Source organism: Aspergillus melleus, assembly GCF_016097325.1.
Source record: "Aspergillus melleus strain CBS 546.65 chromosome Unknown contig2, whole genome shotgun sequence".
Classification (NCBI taxonomy): Eukaryota; Fungi; Ascomycota; class Eurotiomycetes; order Eurotiales; family Aspergillaceae; genus Aspergillus; species Aspergillus melleus.
In genome coordinates, this window is record NW_025763371.1 from 2,057,707 (window position 1) to 2,074,693 (window position 16,987).

At 52.6% G+C, this 16,987-nt stretch overlaps 7 protein-coding genes across 7 annotated transcripts; 5 read left to right on the plus strand and 2 right to left on the minus strand.

Annotated features, from left to right (window-relative positions):
- Positions 1-129: 129 nt before the first annotated feature.
- On the plus strand, positions 130-1,741 carry nemA (Nem1-Spo7 phosphatase catalytic subunit NEM1; the record flags this gene model as incomplete). The annotated part of the gene is made up of 2 exons (XM_046085143.1): positions 130-1,528; positions 1,599-1,741. The coding sequence occupies 2 exons, from the start codon at positions 130-132 to the stop codon at positions 1,739-1,741; spliced, it is 1,542 nt and encodes a 513-aa protein (XP_045941106.1).
- Positions 1,742-2,754: 1,013 nt separating this feature from the next.
- On the minus strand, positions 2,755-4,062 carry LDX57_003495 (alanine--glyoxylate transaminase; the record flags this gene model as incomplete). The annotated part of the gene is made up of 2 exons (XM_046085144.1): positions 2,755-3,823; positions 3,974-4,062. 2 exons carry the CDS (start codon positions 4,060-4,062, stop codon positions 2,755-2,757), a joined length of 1,158 nt encoding a protein of 385 aa, XP_045941107.1.
- A 1,208-nt stretch (positions 4,063-5,270) lies between these two features.
- On the plus strand, positions 5,271-6,109 carry vps29 (vacuolar protein sorting-associated protein 29; the record flags this gene model as incomplete). Its single annotated transcript, XM_046085145.1, has 4 exons — positions 5,271-5,327; positions 5,412-5,426; positions 5,517-5,930; positions 5,993-6,109. 4 exons carry the CDS (start codon positions 5,271-5,273, stop codon positions 6,107-6,109), a joined length of 603 nt encoding a protein of 200 aa, XP_045941108.1.
- Positions 6,110-7,149: 1,040 nt separating this feature from the next.
- On the plus strand, positions 7,150-7,710 carry PABN3 (polyadenylate-binding protein; the record flags this gene model as incomplete). Its single annotated transcript, XM_046085146.1, has 2 exons — positions 7,150-7,479; positions 7,549-7,710. 2 exons carry the CDS (start codon positions 7,150-7,152, stop codon positions 7,708-7,710), a joined length of 492 nt encoding a protein of 163 aa, XP_045941109.1.
- Positions 7,711-9,381: 1,671 nt separating this feature from the next.
- On the plus strand, positions 9,382-12,579 carry LDX57_003498 (NEDD4 family E3 ubiquitin-protein ligase; the record flags this gene model as incomplete). Its single annotated transcript, XM_046085147.1, has 10 exons — positions 9,382-9,401; positions 9,522-9,544; positions 9,680-9,718; positions 9,814-9,919; positions 9,990-10,123; positions 10,231-11,449; positions 11,503-11,796; positions 11,849-11,986; positions 12,034-12,429; positions 12,480-12,579. The coding sequence occupies 10 exons, from the start codon at positions 9,382-9,384 to the stop codon at positions 12,577-12,579; spliced, it is 2,469 nt and encodes an 822-aa protein (XP_045941110.1).
- Positions 12,580-13,322: 743 nt separating this feature from the next.
- On the plus strand, positions 13,323-14,248 carry LDX57_003499 (GPI anchored serine-threonine rich protein; the record flags this gene model as incomplete). The annotated part of the gene is made up of 3 exons (XM_046085148.1): positions 13,323-13,447; positions 13,672-13,770; positions 13,945-14,248. 3 exons carry the CDS (start codon positions 13,323-13,325, stop codon positions 14,246-14,248), a joined length of 528 nt encoding a protein of 175 aa, XP_045941111.1.
- Positions 14,249-14,744: 496 nt separating this feature from the next.
- Positions 14,745-16,623, minus strand: LDX57_003500 (uncharacterized protein; the record flags this gene model as incomplete). The annotated part of the gene is made up of 7 exons (XM_046085149.1): positions 14,745-15,150; positions 15,202-15,444; positions 15,521-15,896; positions 15,947-16,098; positions 16,161-16,365; positions 16,424-16,473; positions 16,523-16,623. 7 exons carry the CDS (start codon positions 16,621-16,623, stop codon positions 14,745-14,747), a joined length of 1,533 nt encoding a protein of 510 aa, XP_045941112.1.
- Between the last annotated feature and the right edge of the window lie 364 nt (positions 16,624-16,987).

The following is a 16,987-nucleotide window of genomic DNA, read 5'->3' on the forward strand; positions in this document are numbered from 1 at the left end:
ATTTGCCTTATTATTCCTGGCTCGATCTCGGTCAATCTATGATCTGTTGTTGTACGATGGCTGACTCGCGCTTCTTCGCTTGCTGTAGATACCTGCGCCAGCCCGGACACCCGTGGGCCGCGTAGGAAGATGAACTCTTTGAATATCCTCTCGTCCCGAGTCATTGGCCAATCTTCAAATTCCAGCCGTAGCCGTCAGCGATCTCGTTCGCAAGGTGACCTTCCTCCCCCGAGCTCGCCGGGCGATCTCGCAAAACTCCGGTCTTACAGTAGCAACGACTTCCATTCGCTAGATGCTACTGAGAAACTTGGTGACGATGCGACCGGGACGACGGAAGTTGGGGATTCATTCGAGCATGTCCTCGATGAGAAGACGTCGCTAATCCGCGGAATCCATAAGGATGGTTCGCTTGTGACCAAAAGTTCTCTGGGCCTGGTTGCTCAGCGCTTTTTTGATGCGATCACCGAAACAATCAAGTTTATCCTATCTACTTTGGCAGCTCCGGGGATATACGCAGCCCAGTGTTTCCGGGATGACAACGGCCATTATTCTCCTATGGCGCCAGTCCGGAAGCTGCGCCAGGCGGTTTTCGGGTCCAAGGCAACAGGCAGCAGAGGCAGCTCCCCAAAACGGACCAGCAACAATCGGCGAGGCAGTTCTGCCCGAAAGTTCAAGGGCCACGCATCCCGGGAGTCGATCGCATCCAGCACCTCCGAATCGGATAATGATCGTCGAGCCGTGAAGGGCCTCACGAGTGGTAATCATCGGACCTCGAAGGCGAAATCTACGGGCTTGGAGCCGGTGTCCGATGAGAGCGCTCCTCGTCGCTCAATCCGGATCAAACTGCACAACGAAGAAGCCCTGCAACGTCAACGACACCGTCGAGCGCAGAGCGCCGATCTGGGGTCATCGTCGGCTTCGCATAATGGAACGCAAGGGGCGCTCAACCTCGATAATCTAAAGTCTCCGACGTCTCCATCAGTGCATCGAGTGACCAGGTACCCCCATTCTCCGGTGCCTCCGCGGCCGCTCATCCCGCCACGTATCCCGTCGTACACTGCTACTTCGCGCGGGTCCCGGGTCCCTCAAAAGACCCTGGTACTTGACTTGGACGAAACTCTTATCCATTCGCTGGCCAAGGGGGGTCGTATGTCTAGCGGCCATATGGTTGAAGTCAAGCTGGCCACGCCGATGACCACTGCTTTGACTCCGGGAGCTCCGCCCACGACTCTAGGACCGCAACACCCCATTCTCTACTACGTCCACAAGCGGCCACACTGCGATGACTTTCTTCGCAAGATCTGCAAATGGTATAAGCTTGTCATATTCACCGCTAGCGTGCAAGAATACGCCGATCCCGTCATCGACTGGCTGGAACAAGAGCGGAAATTCTTCCACGCTCGGTATTACCGCCAGCACTGCACGTTCCGCAACGGCGCGTATATCAAAGACCTCAGCTCGGTGGAACCTGACTTGAGTAAAGTAATGATCTTGGATAACAGTCCCATGAGCTACATATTTCACGAAGGTACCGTATTCCCATCTTTCCAAGTTTTGCTCCTGTCGTCAAATCACTAACACTATACTCCATTATTTAGATAATGCCATTCCCATCGAAGGCTGGATCAATGACCCTACCGACAACGGACTCCTCCATCTGATCCCTATGCTGGAAGCTTTGCAGTATGTGACCGATGTGCGGGCACCCCTGGCATTACGTAGGGGAGAGACAGAAGCATAGCCTAGAGACGGGGTATATCATGATGATGAGAGGGTAACCGCCAAAGCAAACTTAAAAAAAAAAAAAAAAAGAAACACGCACAAAGACCAGAAAAATCCGGCAAAAAAAAGTATACAGGCTTGTTTGATATTGACGAAAGTCCTATTGCATCATCCATAGTTGTTTGCTTCTTGTTAACGTCATTGTAAAGAAAGCTGATTGAAAGCATGAGAAGTGCCAAGCATGACTCTTCATACCCCCGTTTATCTTGGATGCTCGGTGTTTGTTCCCTATTCTTTTTTTTTCCCTTTTTCTTTTCTCTTCTCTTTCTTTTCTTTCTCCTTAAAGACTCAACTTACTTCTCCTTGTAATTTTTAGTGTTTTTTCTGAGATCACCCGTCCTCTTGTGTCGTTCTTGCCGAAGTGATTGGGTGGATGTGGATGCATGGCCGTTACGAGTCAGGATTTGTTATTAATTGTTTTGTTTTCTTTTTTTCTTCTTTTTTCTTCTGTTTCCCCATTTGCAGGTATTCTTCTCCGTGTATTTGATAATCCAGGTATTTTTATGTTTTATGTACGAATATCACCGCTTCAGTCACATGTTCCTACCTGACCTAGATTGTTTACCGAGGTAATTCTCATTTTACTGATACTTTGGTACCGGTTTTTGGGAAATGAGACCGAGACCCATGCCTAGGTAGGTTGCTTCACGTGTCTGCCTTATGCAGTCGATCGGTCGGGTCTGGCGGTCTGCGTTGTTGTTCTAAAAAAAGCGACCGTATGAGGGTTACAGATGCGGGAAACGTAGGGCATAGAGATGTGAAATGGGGGCTAGATGACGGGCCAGGAAGTAATAACTAGATCTGGTTAGTCTTTCACTGGAGTGTACGGTAGTCTATACTTCCCAGTTGCAGGGTATGACAGGTGTTTAATGTCTATGTTTGTTCCATTGTATTGAGAGAACCTCATTCGTACATTCATCCTTTTATAATTGACTATTTACGTGAGAATAGGAAAAGTTGACCATAAAAAATCTACAAACCCTTGGCCTGCTTGGCCTCCGTGAGAGCCTCCTTCAGAGCCGCAATGGCATTGTCAATATCCTGGCGTCCCGAGGTGACGCTGACGCCCATGTGACCGAATCGGATGTACTTAGTGGCCACCTCCTTGTGCAGACCGGCTGCGAAGATGACGCCGCGCTTCAGCAGACCGGGGAGGACGTCGGGCGGGGCCAGACCCTCGGGCAGCCAGATGGCCGTCATGGCGTGGGCCTGGTTCTCGGGCTTCGCGGCCAGCTGCGTCAGGCCGAGCTCGGCGACGGCGGCCTTGACGCGGTCCGAGGCCTGGGCGTGCACGGCGAAGCGCTCGGCCATGGGGCGGGCGGTGATCTGGGACAGGGTGGTGTGCAGGGCGTGGACGAGCTGGGTGGGCGGGGTGGCGAAGTAGGAGGGCTTGAAGTTCTCGTAGTTCTGCATGATGGGCAGCCAGTTGCCCAGCGAGGCGTAGTAGGAGGAAGGAGGGGTCTGGCGGGTCTTGAAGCGGTCCAGGGCGCGGCCGGACAGCATCAGGATGCTGAGGCCGGGCGGGCAGCCGATGGCCTTCTGGCTGGCCGTCAGCACGACGTCGATGTCCCAGGCGTCGAAAGCAATCTCCTCGCAGCCGACACTGCAGACGCCGTCGATGACCACCAGGGTCTCGGGGCTGACGCGGCGCACGATCTCGGCCACGCGCTTAATGTCGCTCAGCACGCCGGTGGAGGTGTCGACGTGCGTGATGGTGATGATCTTGTAGGGCTTTTCCTTGAGGGCCTGCTCGATCTGTTCGAACGACGGGCGGTCTCCGACGGGGGCCTTCAGCTGGGTGGCATTGGCGCCGTATGTTTGCAGGCACGAGGCGAAGGAGTCGGCGAAGTAGCCGGTGTGCAGGACGAGGGCGTTCTCGCCCTTCTCGATCAAGCTGGAGGCGACGATATCCCAGCCAAGAGTACCGCTACCGGAGATGACGAAGGGCTGAGCCGCGGGGCTGGTGGACTGGAAGAGCTTCCGAACCAAGCTCAATGTTTCGCCGAAGGTCTTGACGAAGCCGGGTCCGACATGGCTCTCACTATTACACAACGTTAGTTTTATTTTTGTTCAAATTGACTGTTTGGTTGTTTATTTGTTATTTTTTCGAGTCATTCCCGGGGTTGGAAGATGACGATGATGTATATGAGGGGTATAGCGGGGAAGGGTGGGGGGGAAGGGAAAGACTCACGCATAGTGGGACATGGATTGAAGCACAGCATCGTCGAATTCGATGGGACCGGGGATCAAGAGAGTAGGGTGAGGAGCTTGGGCCGACATGGTGACGGGGGGAGAGTCAGAAGGGTGGGATGAAGAGGAGGGAGGAGAAGGGGAGGGCGGAGATGAGCGATCGAGGGGCTTATATTCGATATCGTCGGGAGCGAGCGAGTTCCTCTCGGTCGAGAAGGGGGTGTTCAGCTCCGGCAGCGGCAAGCGTTGATCCAGGTGTCTGGAGATCAAACTCAGGCGCTGCGACGTCTGTTTGGTGGCCACCGTTCCGAGATGCTCGGCTCTTGACCCGAGAGCCCGCGGGGATAAGGAAGAGTGAGGAGAAGGACGAGTGAGTGGACAAGGTTCCCTTTGAGTTTCCCGCCAGACGTGGGAAAGTCGGGTCGGGGATCGCCGGTTGCGTTGGTTATTGGTTAATGAATGGTTCGTGGGAAGTGTATCTATACTCTAGACGGACAAGGAGGACTAGAAGATGCAGTTGCAGTGATTGTGGCCGTCGACACCCTCTGCTCAGGGAAAGAAAAGGGGTGGTGGTTGATATTTGTCCTTTTGTTGGAATTTTCCCCCGGATTATTAAGTCTTCACCCGCGTCTATCGGCCGGAAGAGAGTCTATAGACTATTACTCTCATAAGCTATTCAAGAACGGGCGGCGCCTTCCGTACTACGATCACCGCCGTCGTCCGTCCGCCGACTAGAATTGAGTCATGATTTGGACTGGAAAATTGGAGGGGAGAATGTATGTAATATGAGGCTACAAGGAGTTATAGTATGAAAGTAGATCGGCTTGATCCGTGGCGGCATCGGGAGTCTTCCCGAAGTATATATCGCCAGTGACACAGCCTGATGTGTCATGGCCACGATAGGTGCCAGTAAAGATATGCACCATTGACAGACCAGCAATTCGATCTTGAATGACCAAGTAATCTCGATCAATGGCATGCCTTATAGCAGTATGAAGTTCAAAGAACTATGTGTACATACAGTACATAACTAGATAGACTGGTCCAAGTAGGGCTTAGGGTTGGGCGGGCGGTGAGGCTTCCCCGCGACGACACCTGAGGAAGCAGGCATCCATGGATGTATCTTAGTAACGGAGAACGAAGTAGTTAGCCTTAGTTGCCTTACGTCGTAAGCTGACCTGCGGTTGCTGCTCTATCGCGCGCATCGTGATAGCTCCCTTCTGGATCGGTTACTTTCCGTCCACTCTATGCGCCGTTGAATTTCCCCTCCCTCCCGCCAATCTTTCCTTTCCTCCAAAATGACCTCGCGCTTAGTCCTGGTCATCGGTGACCTGTTCATCCCTGATCGCGCTCCGGTAAGTGGCCGCCGACTTGCTCTCCGCCGCTCATGCAGCTGTTATTCCCGTTTCCTGACTGACCGACTGACTTGCCATCGCTAGGATCTTCCGGCCAAGGTACGCACCGTCCTGCTTCCTCTAGCTCATCGGACCCCGCTCGTCCCTGGCCTTTCCATCCGACCGCTCTCAATTGACCGCCATCTGTAGTTCCGCAAGCTCCTGACGCCGGGCAAGATTGGCCAGATCTTGTGCCTGGGCAATCTGACCGATCGCCATACCTTTGAATTTCTCCGCCAGGTCGCCCCCGACTTGCAATTGGTGAAGGGTGATTTCGACGTTGACTCCCCCAACCTTCCGCTCTCCAAAGTCGTGACCCACGGCAGCCTCCGCATCGGCTTCACCCATGGCCACACCATCATCCCGCCGGGCGACGCCGACGCCCTGCTGATTGCGGCGCGCCAGATGGATGTCGACATCTTACTTTGGGGCGGTACCCATCGATTCGAGGCCTTTGAAATGGAGGGCAGATTCTTTGTGAACCCCGGAAGTGCCACAGGTGCCCTGAGCACGGGCTACTGGGCTGACGGAGAGGATCCGACGCCCAGTTTCTGCTTAATGGACGTAAGTGCGCCCCGTGAGACTCGCCGGAACGGCCTTGCTTCAATACTAACGCGCCCGTCTAGATCCAAGGAGACGTGCTGGTGCTGTATGTCTATCAGCTCAAGACGGACGCTAACGGGGTCGAAACGGTCGCCGTCGAGAAGGTCTCGTACCGCAAGAACAACGTCCCGTCCTCATGAGTTGACTTTCTTACGTTCCATCCCCCTTTCTTTGCTTGTATATACGCCATAGAAACAGACACGATTACGACACTCTAATTCAACTTGACGTTCTATCTCTCACATGATTGTTGCTCGGGGTTTGTAAGACACGCGGGACCTCTCGACGAATGGGCACATCCCGTGCTGCTGCGAGCGTGGAGAATCGTCTTTACATTGCTCATGAAGGTAATCCAACTGTGGTTGTGCTACCAGAAGCATATCCGATGTAAAGAGTTGGAAGCACCTGGGTTTAGTGTCTCACGTGGCAGTGGAGAAGAATTCTGGTGAAGGATTTGCTGTAATAGAAAAAAAGAATCGAAATAAAAGAGCAGAAAGAAAGAAAGAAAGAGCAAGAAAGAAGGAAACAAGAGAAACAAGTCAGGACATTATTAGATCGGAATGCATGGAGCACAGCAGGAGCTTCTGCTGTTCTGCCCGGTTTGGCTCTGGAGAGGATGACAAAAGTCGCTAAGCCGAAAAGAGCAGCAGTGACTTCGGCGTCGATCCAAACGCGGGTATCAGGTTCATTGACCTGCGGCCTCTCTTTCACTCCATTTCCTTGTCGCATTTCTCCTTTTTCTTTCTCTCCCTCAAACCCATAGAGTCTGCATCTGCATTGGCTTTGGGTTGTTCTTTGTTTCTGTTCCCTTAAGAAAAACCTCTTCCCCGCCTACTCCATCCGGTGGATCAACTTCGAGTTTTTCCCCCCTCCGTGCGAACTTGCGGGTTGAATTAGACAGGGAAACACTCCTTCCTCATCATACAAGCACAATGACTACGGAAGAGCACGAGATCAAAGATGAGCGCCTCGAGACTCACGAGGAGGGTGGTGACGACGAGGTAAGTTTTTCTAACCAACGCTGGGGCTTGTGATTCCAGCATTCCGAGCCCACACCGCAAGCTTTATCACGATGCTTTCGCTCTTTGCCTCCCGAATACCTACCGTACCTAACCAACTGTCTCTTTCTGTTTCCTCTTACTAATGTACTCTGTCTCATGTCCAGGAGGAGATTGCGGCGATGAAGAAGCGGGTAGCCGAGATGGAATCCGAAGCTGCGAAGCTGCGCGAAATGCAGGCCACCCTTGACCAGCAATCCGAGAACCTACGAGAGGACAAAGAAGAGATTGATGCCCGGAGTATTTTCGTCGGCAACGTCGATTACGGAGCTTCGCCCGAGGAGATCCAAGCACACTTCCAGAGCTGCGGTTCGATAAACCGCGTCACCATCCTGTTGGATAAATTCACGGGTCAACCCAAGGGGTACGCCTATGTAGAGTTCGCCGAGCCCAGCCTGGTGGCTCAGGCACTTGTTCTGAACGAGAGTGTGTTCCGCGGCCGGAATCTCAAGGTGAGTGCCGTCCTGCCAATCGTCTACTCAGACCACCAAATAAAATCCACTAACGTGATGTCGGTTCAGGTCGTTCCCAAACGGACCAACGTTCCCGGAATGGCTCGAGGCCGCGGACGAGGTGGCTTCCGGGGTGGACGTGGTTTCCACCGAGGCGGCGGAGGCTTCCCCCCTCGCGGCGGCTACCGCGGTGGCTACCGCGGCCGGGGTAGGGGCTACGCGCCGTATTAAGGAGAGCAAGCCATGCTAGGAGCCTTAGGACAAGCCGACAGCACACGAACGGGCGAATCTCCGACGCACGGCACGACGCGAGAGGACCGAGGGAGCGAAAGCGGACCGCGACGAACGAAAGCGCTGGAAGATCACGAGGCAATCTCTCCGATCTCATGAAACAGATCTTTGGAGTTGGGGGACTAGGGTGTACTACTTGTATGATAACCATCTGGCAAGCTTCGGACTGGGCAAGATGGGCGGACCGCCGCAATTGCTGATTTTCTGTGATATCATCGTATTCTTCTACGTTTTTCTTTTCTATATCTTATCTCTCTTTTAAAAAGCAAAATCAATCTCGGTCTTAAGTAGTCTGGGCCACCGGTCAGGCGTTCATCTTCCGTGAGAATCAGCATGAATTGGGGGCATTGAATTCGGTGGTAAAAAAATCCTCCTGCTTCGACAGGAACGGAGCGGGTCAGGTGAGATGACGTATTGCATTTCCGCCCTCACCGTTTGACGGTGTTGTGTATACCGGAGTAGGGAAACCAGGAACAGACAGACGGGGTTGCTATTTTCATTCGGAAGTCGAAGGGGACCCACGGCAGCGCCAAAGATACTCTACTCTACTCTGTAAGTCCTAACGCACCGGAGGGACTTGCAGGGTACGCGGGAGGTACACGGAGAGGGAAGGGTTAAGGGATGGGCTTTGGTACGTAATTGGACGTACGCAACCATTCCGTCACGGATTCCCAGCAGTTCCATCAAGCTGACTCCTTCTTACTCTCTACTGAGTGGTAAGGGAGCTAAAGATATTTTAAGATCTTCCAGGACCGAGTTGAACTGTTGAAGTCCTCAGGCCGTTGAATTCTGCTGCCTTGTCCCGAACCACCCCAGGAAACTAGACCTTTCTTGGCCGACCAGCACGCGGGGGTTTTTTTTCTGTATCGTCTGTAGGATTTTCAGTAGCCGCCCACGCGAGAAACGGCGGGATTCATCAGGATGAATTGGAAATCTATCCCTGGCAGGGTTTCCCTAGGGCATTACGGTGTACTCTTTGGGAGGTACCGACGAGGTACTTTGTCGGTACTTCGGGATCGTTGACGGACAATACGAGGATAACCTCACGAGTCACGACAAGAAATTCCAGCAAATTGTACTCCGTAGTCAAGTAGAAGTAAAAAGATCAAGAATGAATTAGACAGATAGAAACGATCGTACTTCACATCTCCTTCGCCACTAGGCATGATTGGGCGAAGGCGGAGGCAACGTCAAGACTGGTGCTCAGCCCCGGAAGTCCCATAACTAAACAGTAGTTCTGGTTCAGCCTTAGTCAACTTCATCTCCCCCCCCGTTAAGTTAGTTATCGCCAACCTCATCGCTGCTTTTCCCTCTTGTTCATCCCATCCCGTACCATCTTTCCTTCCCCTCCCCTCCCCCCCTCGTCTCTTTTCTCTCGCTCCCCTTCTTCCTCTCCGTCTCCCACGCCCGTCCGTTCGCCGCCAACGCAGCCCCCCAATTTTGTTCCCTCCATCCTGTCCTGTCCGGGAGACCTGGACTGTTCTCGGTGTCCCGTGTCTGTGGACGGCGGTGGATGCGCACGCCGCAATTTACCTCCCAGGCTCGTCCTTGTTCGGCCGTTGATTTCCGGAGCCTTTGTCCCGCCAGCCTCATCTCTTCTTTCCCTTGAGCATGGGTTCCAATCTACCTGCGTGAGTCTTTTTCGTCCCCGCTTTCCCGTCGGTTCTCCGATTCGATCGCCCCCGATTTGCCAGGAATCCCCGTGGTTTTGATGGTCCAATATGCTAACGGGTTCATCATTGGAATTGCAGCCAGCCGAACCTCAGGGTCACCAGTGAGATCCCACTCGACTTCCCCCCCTCCCCCACCACCATTTTCTTTCATGAAGAAAAATATGAACGACACATAAAAAGACTCGGGAATCCGATCGGAATTCAAAACTGACCATTTCTTCTTTGCTCTTCTATAGTTATCGCGGCGGATGGGCTATACAAGCGCGATGTCTTCCGTATGTTCTGCGTCGATGTCCCCCCCTCCGTGTGTCGATCGGGTATTTCTCCAAAAGACGGGGTGACTGACCTTCTTTCTTCGCTCTCTTGATAGGATTCCCCGATCCGTTCGCAGTGGCCACCGTCGGTGGTGAGCAAACCCACACGACCTCGGTGATCAAAAAGACATTGAATCCGTATTGGAATGAGATGTTCGACTTGTAAGCACCTATTGAGGAACCCGACGTGGGGAAATCTTTCCCGGCTGATCCCGTTCTTTGCGACTCATAGGCGAGTCAACGAAGACAGCATCCTCGCGATTCAGATCTTCGACCAGAAAAAGTTCAAGAAGAAGGATCAGGGATTCCTTGGCGTCATCAACGTCCGCATCGGCGATGTGATCGATCTACAGATGGGTGGTGATGGTGAGTTCTCGTCCAAGCCGCCATCCGACCTTCTACGATGGAGGCGTGGCCGGTCTTGATAAACCGAAAAAGAACTTGCACTGACCTGGCCATCTTCTTGCGCCTAGAAATGCTCACCAGGGACTTGAAAAAGTCCAACGACAACCTTGTCGTACACGGGAAACTGATCATCAATTTGTCTACTAACCTCAGTACCCCCAACACCAACCAAGCCAACGGAAGTATGAACCGGTCACATCTCCAGTCCTCAACATCTAGCGGCCTTGTGCCCCAGGTCCCGGCATCGACTTCGCATCCTCCCCCGCCGCCTGTCGATTCTCCCGCTGCCGCGTCGAACCCGTCCCTCAACCCGCAGCGCGTGCCATCCGGAACTCGACCCTCGAGTACGGTGATCCCTCCCAACGGAGCCCCGGCGCCCCCGAACGGTCAGCAAGGCTCTCGCACCAACCTCTCGTCCTTTGAAGACAGCCAAGGGCGCCTGCCGGCTGGCTGGGAGCGTCGGGAAGACAACCTGGGGAGAACGTATTACGTCGATCATAACACGCGGACTACCACTTGGACCCGACCGTCGGCGAACTATAACGAGCAAACGCAACGCACCCAACGCGAAGCCAACATGCAGCTGGAACGACGAGCTCACCAGAGCCGTATGCTGCCGGAGGACCGAACGGGCGCCAGCTCGCCGAATTTGCAGGAGAGCCAGCAACAGCCGTCGCCGCAACAGCAAGCTGCCACCCCACCGGCCGGTGGGAGCGCCAACGCGGTGTCCATGATGGCCACGGGAGCAACCACTGCAGGCACTGGTGAGCTTCCTCCCGGGTGGGAGCAACGGACGACCCCGGAGGGTCGGCCGTACTTCGTCGACCACAACACCCGGACCACGACCTGGGTGGACCCCCGCCGGCAGCAGTACATCCGTATGTACGGTCAGAATGCCAACGGCAACAACACCACCATTCAGCAACAGCCCGTGTCTCAGCTGGGACCGCTGCCGAGTGGGTGGGAAATGCGTCTGACGAATACGGCCCGAGTCTACTTCGTCGACCACAACACCAAGACGACCACCTGGGATGACCCTCGTCTGCCATCGTCGCTGGACCAGGGCGTTCCACAGTACAAGCGTGACTTTAGACGCAAGTTGATCTACTTCCGGTCGCAGCCCGCTTTGCGAATCATGTCCGGACAATGCCATGTCAAGGTGCGCCGTAACAACATCTTTGAAGACTCGTACGCGGAAATTATGCGGCAGAGCGCCTCGGACTTGAAGAAGCGGTTGATGATCAAGTTCGACGGCGAAGACGGTCTGGACTACGGCGGTCTTTCTCGGTTGGTTCTCAGAAATTCTTCTCCCTGACGATTTCTTGCTAATCACCGCCTAGTGAATTCTTTTTCCTTCTTTCGCACGAAATGTTTAACCCTTTCTACTGTCTATTCGAGTACTCCGCACACGATAATTATACCCTGCAAATTAATCCCCATTCGGGCGTCAACCCGGAACATTTGAACTACTTCAAGTTCATCGGACGTGTGGTTGGATTGGCCATTTTCCACCGTCGTTTCCTCGACTCTTTCTTCATCGGAGCCTTCTACAAGATGATGCTCCGCAAGAAGGTCTCGTTGCAGGACATGGAGGGTGTCGACGAAGACTTGCACCGTAATCTGGCATGGACCATGTACGTGGTTATCCCATTCGGAACGATGATGGTTGGCTAACTGGATGAACAGCGATAATGATATCGACGGGATCCTAGAGTTGACTTTCTCGGTGGATGACGAGAAGTTTGGCGAACGTCGCACGATCGACTTGAAGCCGGGAGGTCGGGACATTCCCGTGACCAACGAAAACAAGCACGAATATGTTGAGTACGTGTTGTCTATACTTCTTTTCGTTCCCATACTAATTTATGTAGGTTGGTGACGGAATGGAAGATCGTGAAGCGCGTTGAGGAGCAGTTCAATGCCTTCATGTCCGGCTTCAACGAGCTGATCCCGGCGGATCTGGTGAATGTGTTCGACGAGCGCGAACTGGAGTTGCTGATCGGAGGTATTGCGGATATCGATGTGGACGACTGGAAGAAGCACACCGACTACCGTGGCTACCAGGAGCAGGACGAGGTGATCCAGAACTTCTGGAAGATTGTCCGCTCGTGGGATGCGGAGCAGAAGTCTCGACTGCTTCAGTTCACCACGGGTACTTCGCGTATTCCCGTCAACGGATTCAAGGATCTTCAAGGATCGGATGGACCGCGACGATTCACGATTGAAAAGTCGGGCGATCCGGCTGCACTGCCCAAGTCCCACACATGGTACGCCTCTCCCCCTCCTAATATTGTCCACATAGTACTAACTAGAATAGTTTCAATCGGTTGGATCTTCCGCCGTATAAAACCCACGATGCTTTGGAGCATAAGATGTCCATTGCCGTGGAGGAAACGCTCGGATTCGGCCAGGAGTAGACGAATGAAGATGTCTTGCATTACATATACAGCCCCGGGCTTCCCTTTATAATAACCCCAACCAGCCGATGGAGACGGAAGCGTTGCAAGAAGTTTGAATTGGAGAGCGTATTGATTTGCGAGGTGTGAGGCAGCACCGTCGACTCTCGTTGATTTATTCCCCCCTTCGTTTGATGATTGTTGCATGTGGCGGTTCTTGGAGCAGATACATGTTATACGCGGGTCCTTTCGATGGTTTTTCTTTTCTTATTTAACCTCCTTTCTTTTCATGTCTTCCCTTTTTTTTTATTATTCGTGGTTGAACTTTGTATATACTGTGTATTATTGTCAGGGACCTGACCATTTGACTTGAGTCCGAGAGCAAGAACCCTTTGACCGAGTAAGACAGCGAGTTGATTCTGATGTGTCTAATTATAGAGGTTCTTCCTGCACGTCCGTTTCTGTAGGTTCAATAATGGCAGTGGTGGCACTTCTGATGTCTCACCTGGGCTGCCAATAGTGTCTCAGCGACATGCATGCGCGAGTCAATATTGCACGGACTGATTCACCTGATAGAAGTGTAACTCTACGGAGGACGGAGGAACCTGTCAAGATAAAAGGTGCCATCCTCGTTCGTTTGCTCTTTCTTTCTTTCTTTCTTTCTCAGGTGTTCTACATTCTCGGGCATATCTATACATACGTCTTCTGTTTCTTTCGTTAACCTCCATTCAGACACGACAGACAACAGTCAACAGAAAGACAAGATGAAGTTCACTCTTCTCACCCTCCTGGCATCCTCTGTCCTGGCTGTCTCTGCGGCCGAGACTTCACCTGCCGCGGCGACTGCGGTTCCGACCTCGTCGACGTCGGACTCGACTTGTGCAAAGGAGTATGTTATCTTAACTCTTTTACCTTATACCTTACCATGTCTCCATCTTCTCCATCATCTTCTCCACCCTGAAAAGACACAGATAGATCGACAGGATAGATATATACCTATATCTTCTCGGATCTTCTACTCCCACCAGACAGTCTATTCTACACCAAGACTCCCATGAGCAAACCCTCCCGTGAACCGAAATAAAAGGCAGAATAGAACTAACAGACAGACAGAATCGTCCAAGCATGTCTCGAACGCATGGAACCGCAACTGAAGAAATGTACCCCGAACCGATGGGACTGTCTGTGTGAACAGACGAATAATGTCTTGACGTATGTTTCCTTTCCTCGTCCATCTTATCTCTATCAATATAAAACATCTTTGCCTTGACACTCCAGACTTCATACCTCTACCCGCATCTATACCCCTCCTCTATCCAAACCCATACCAAACCAATACTCCACCATACCCAAGTCCCCAAACTAACTCCAGTAATAAAAAAACAGATGCTACAACAACTGTCCCAGCGACCCGAACCGCAGCACAACAGCCCAACAACTCGACTCCTACTGCCGCGCCGCAAAAGCCGCCTCCATGACCGTCTCGACCTCGACGTCTGCGAAACCAACCAAGACAGAGGAGACGTCGAAGACCAAGGCCTCGGGCAGCGATGCGAGCGCTGCGGAGGCGTCGGCCACGAGTACGGGCGATAGTAAATCGGAGGGTGTCGCTGCTGTTGCTGGGGTGGGACTTGGTGGTGGCGGTGGTGCTTTGGTGGCGGCGATGGTGGGGGTTTTGGGGGTTTTTTAGATCTTCTTCTCGCTAGGGGGTTTGTTGATGGACTGATGGACTGATGGACTGACTCACTCACTTGGGTTGGGTTTGGGGGGCTGAGGGGTTGTGTGTGTGCTTAGGTAGGGGATGAGGAAAGTTAGGGCTTCCGGGTGAGAATGTGGTTTATGTGTATGTGAAGGATGATCGATCTATTTAATATATAGTACTTATATGTACTAAATCCTACTTGTCTTTAGCTCTGTGTATGGATACCACGATCAAATGCATTACTTATGTCTCTTGATATAACTAAGTATGTAGAGCAACTTGTAATAAGTGTTTGCGAACTTCATCGAACCCTGTAACCCTTAGGGATATATCTCCTACGACAACTACCCCATAGAGTCCCTCCCATTCTTCCCATCTCCATCTCCACCGACTATAATAGTCTCCGCATCTTCCTGACTCCCTTCGCTTTCCGACAGAGCCGACTTTTTCCGTGTCTCACTACATCCCCATCAACCATCATGCATTAGCCAGACATCAGGACATCAAATATAAACCACCAAGTAAACTGACGCGAACTCACCGTCGATGAATCAGAATCGCAGCAATAAACCCCGCCCAGAGAAGAAAGTAGAACGCAAACGTAACGGGCCAGCCCTTGGGCCATCGCGGCGCTCCGTACGGTCCCGCAGTCGGGAAGAGAAGAAGAGGAACCCAGATGTTGAATGAGTAGCCGAATGTCATCATGGCGCCCTGTACTAGTTAGTCTTTTGGTCAGGCCAGGTCTGATCTGGTGGATGGTTAGACTTGGGACGGGACATACCAGAATCAGAGCTCGTTCTTCAGAGTCGTTGCTCACGATGGTGTTGACGGTCGAGTATAAAATGGGACTTGCGCATCCGGCGACTCCGAAGAGATACCAAGCGAAGAATCTGGATGGGTCAGAGTCTGCCAATGCATGCGAAGAACAGCGAGAAACGTACTTCAATCCCGTAGGAATGTTCCAGATGATCATGCATAGGGTCGAAAACAGCGAACACACCGAGATGATCGTATAGATGACCCAGGTCGGATAGATCGCGGCGAGGGTCGACCCCAGCCACGAGGCCACGATGTTGATGGCATAGACGACAGTGGGCAGTTCGTTGATCTGGGACACCGAGTATCCCTCGGCCTTGAGCCAGAGGTTCATGTAGCTGCTGGGGTAGTAGGAGATGATCATGCATCTGAAGGACATTAGCTAATCTCCGTAACATGTACAAACATGCACTAATTCAGGCAAGAAAAGGAAGGGAAACTCACGCATAGCAAAATATAAACACCCAGATATGCCACCGTCTCAGTGTCCGCTTGAACACATCCAGTCCCAACCTGCCCGGCCTCCGGATATTGGCTCGCCGTGCCCGCTCCTTGGCCAAGGCGATGTCGCTGTCCGTCAGATAGAACGGTTTCGGCGAGTCTGGGATGCCCGGGAAGATGAAGACGCCCAGCAGAGCCACAGGGATGGTGAAGATGCCGTCAATGATGAACAGCCACCGCCAGCCAGGCATGCCTGCTACCCCGGACAGGTTGGTGTATGCTGCCGACTGCAAGTATCCGCTGACCATGGTGCCGAGCGGGTTGCACACAAACCATGTCCCGGCTCGTTTGAAGAGTTCGGGGCCGGAGTACCAGGATCCTGATCGTCTTAGCCACGCTTCTGAACCTGAAAGTGCGTGGGGCACCTACCAAGAATGAAATGAGTCCCTGCAAACACCGGTGCCTCCAACATGCCAACAAGGAACCGAAGGGCATAAAGCTGACCGACATTGGTGACGCGGCTCTGGGCAAAGGTACATATTCCCCAGAGGACCTCAAGTCCAGGAAGCAGCCAGCGAGCCCTATATGCATCAGCATAGTCCGATCATCCTGGAGTAGATATAGAGACTAATTCTTGACGTACAGTGATGGACGTGACATCAGAAGAAGACCCGGGACCTGGAATACCACGTATGCGGTGTAGTAGCAGACATTGAAGTAGTTGAGTTCGTTCCCGTTGAGATTGAAGTCTTCCTTGAGACCGCTGACATAGGCATTGCTAATGTTCGTTTGATCTAATACCGTGAGTCCTCGTCCAGACTGGCGCTCAGTAACTCCGTACCTAGATACTTGACAAAGACTTTGACCGTTAGCTAGGAACTCGCGTCTGTCTGACGGGGAGCTTACAGCAAAGACAAGCAAATACTAGAATCGATACATCGAGTTTGAATAGCAGTCTGCAATGGTTAGTTTGACTTGGAAAAAGCATACATGAGAGTATACTACCTTCTCTCCTCCGAAGGATAAGCCGACGGGTACCAATTGAAGACCTCCTTGAAAAGCCCTAGAAGCGAACCTCTTCCAGGCTTCGAGTCCGACGTCGGCATAGCTGCTGCTCTATCACCAGAAATATCATCTCAATCCGAATCTCCGTGAATCCCCTTCATTATGTACGCATGGCTGGACCATTCCGACACATTCTCGCACCTGCTCAATCTGCACGACTTTGCTGACAAGTGAGCAATTCCCCCACATCCATTCGCCATTGCAGATCCCAAGGCACGCTTAGCCGGAGAGATAAGCACTCTACGGCTCTATGCAAGTGCTCATTCGAAGACAGCGCCCGCCACGCTGACAGCGACATGGTGTCGGACGATGGCGTGCGCTGACGTCCGGTATCGCACGGCGTATACCAACGACGACCTGACTCGGAGACATCCCACATTTGATGCTCAACATCGCGGATGTAGA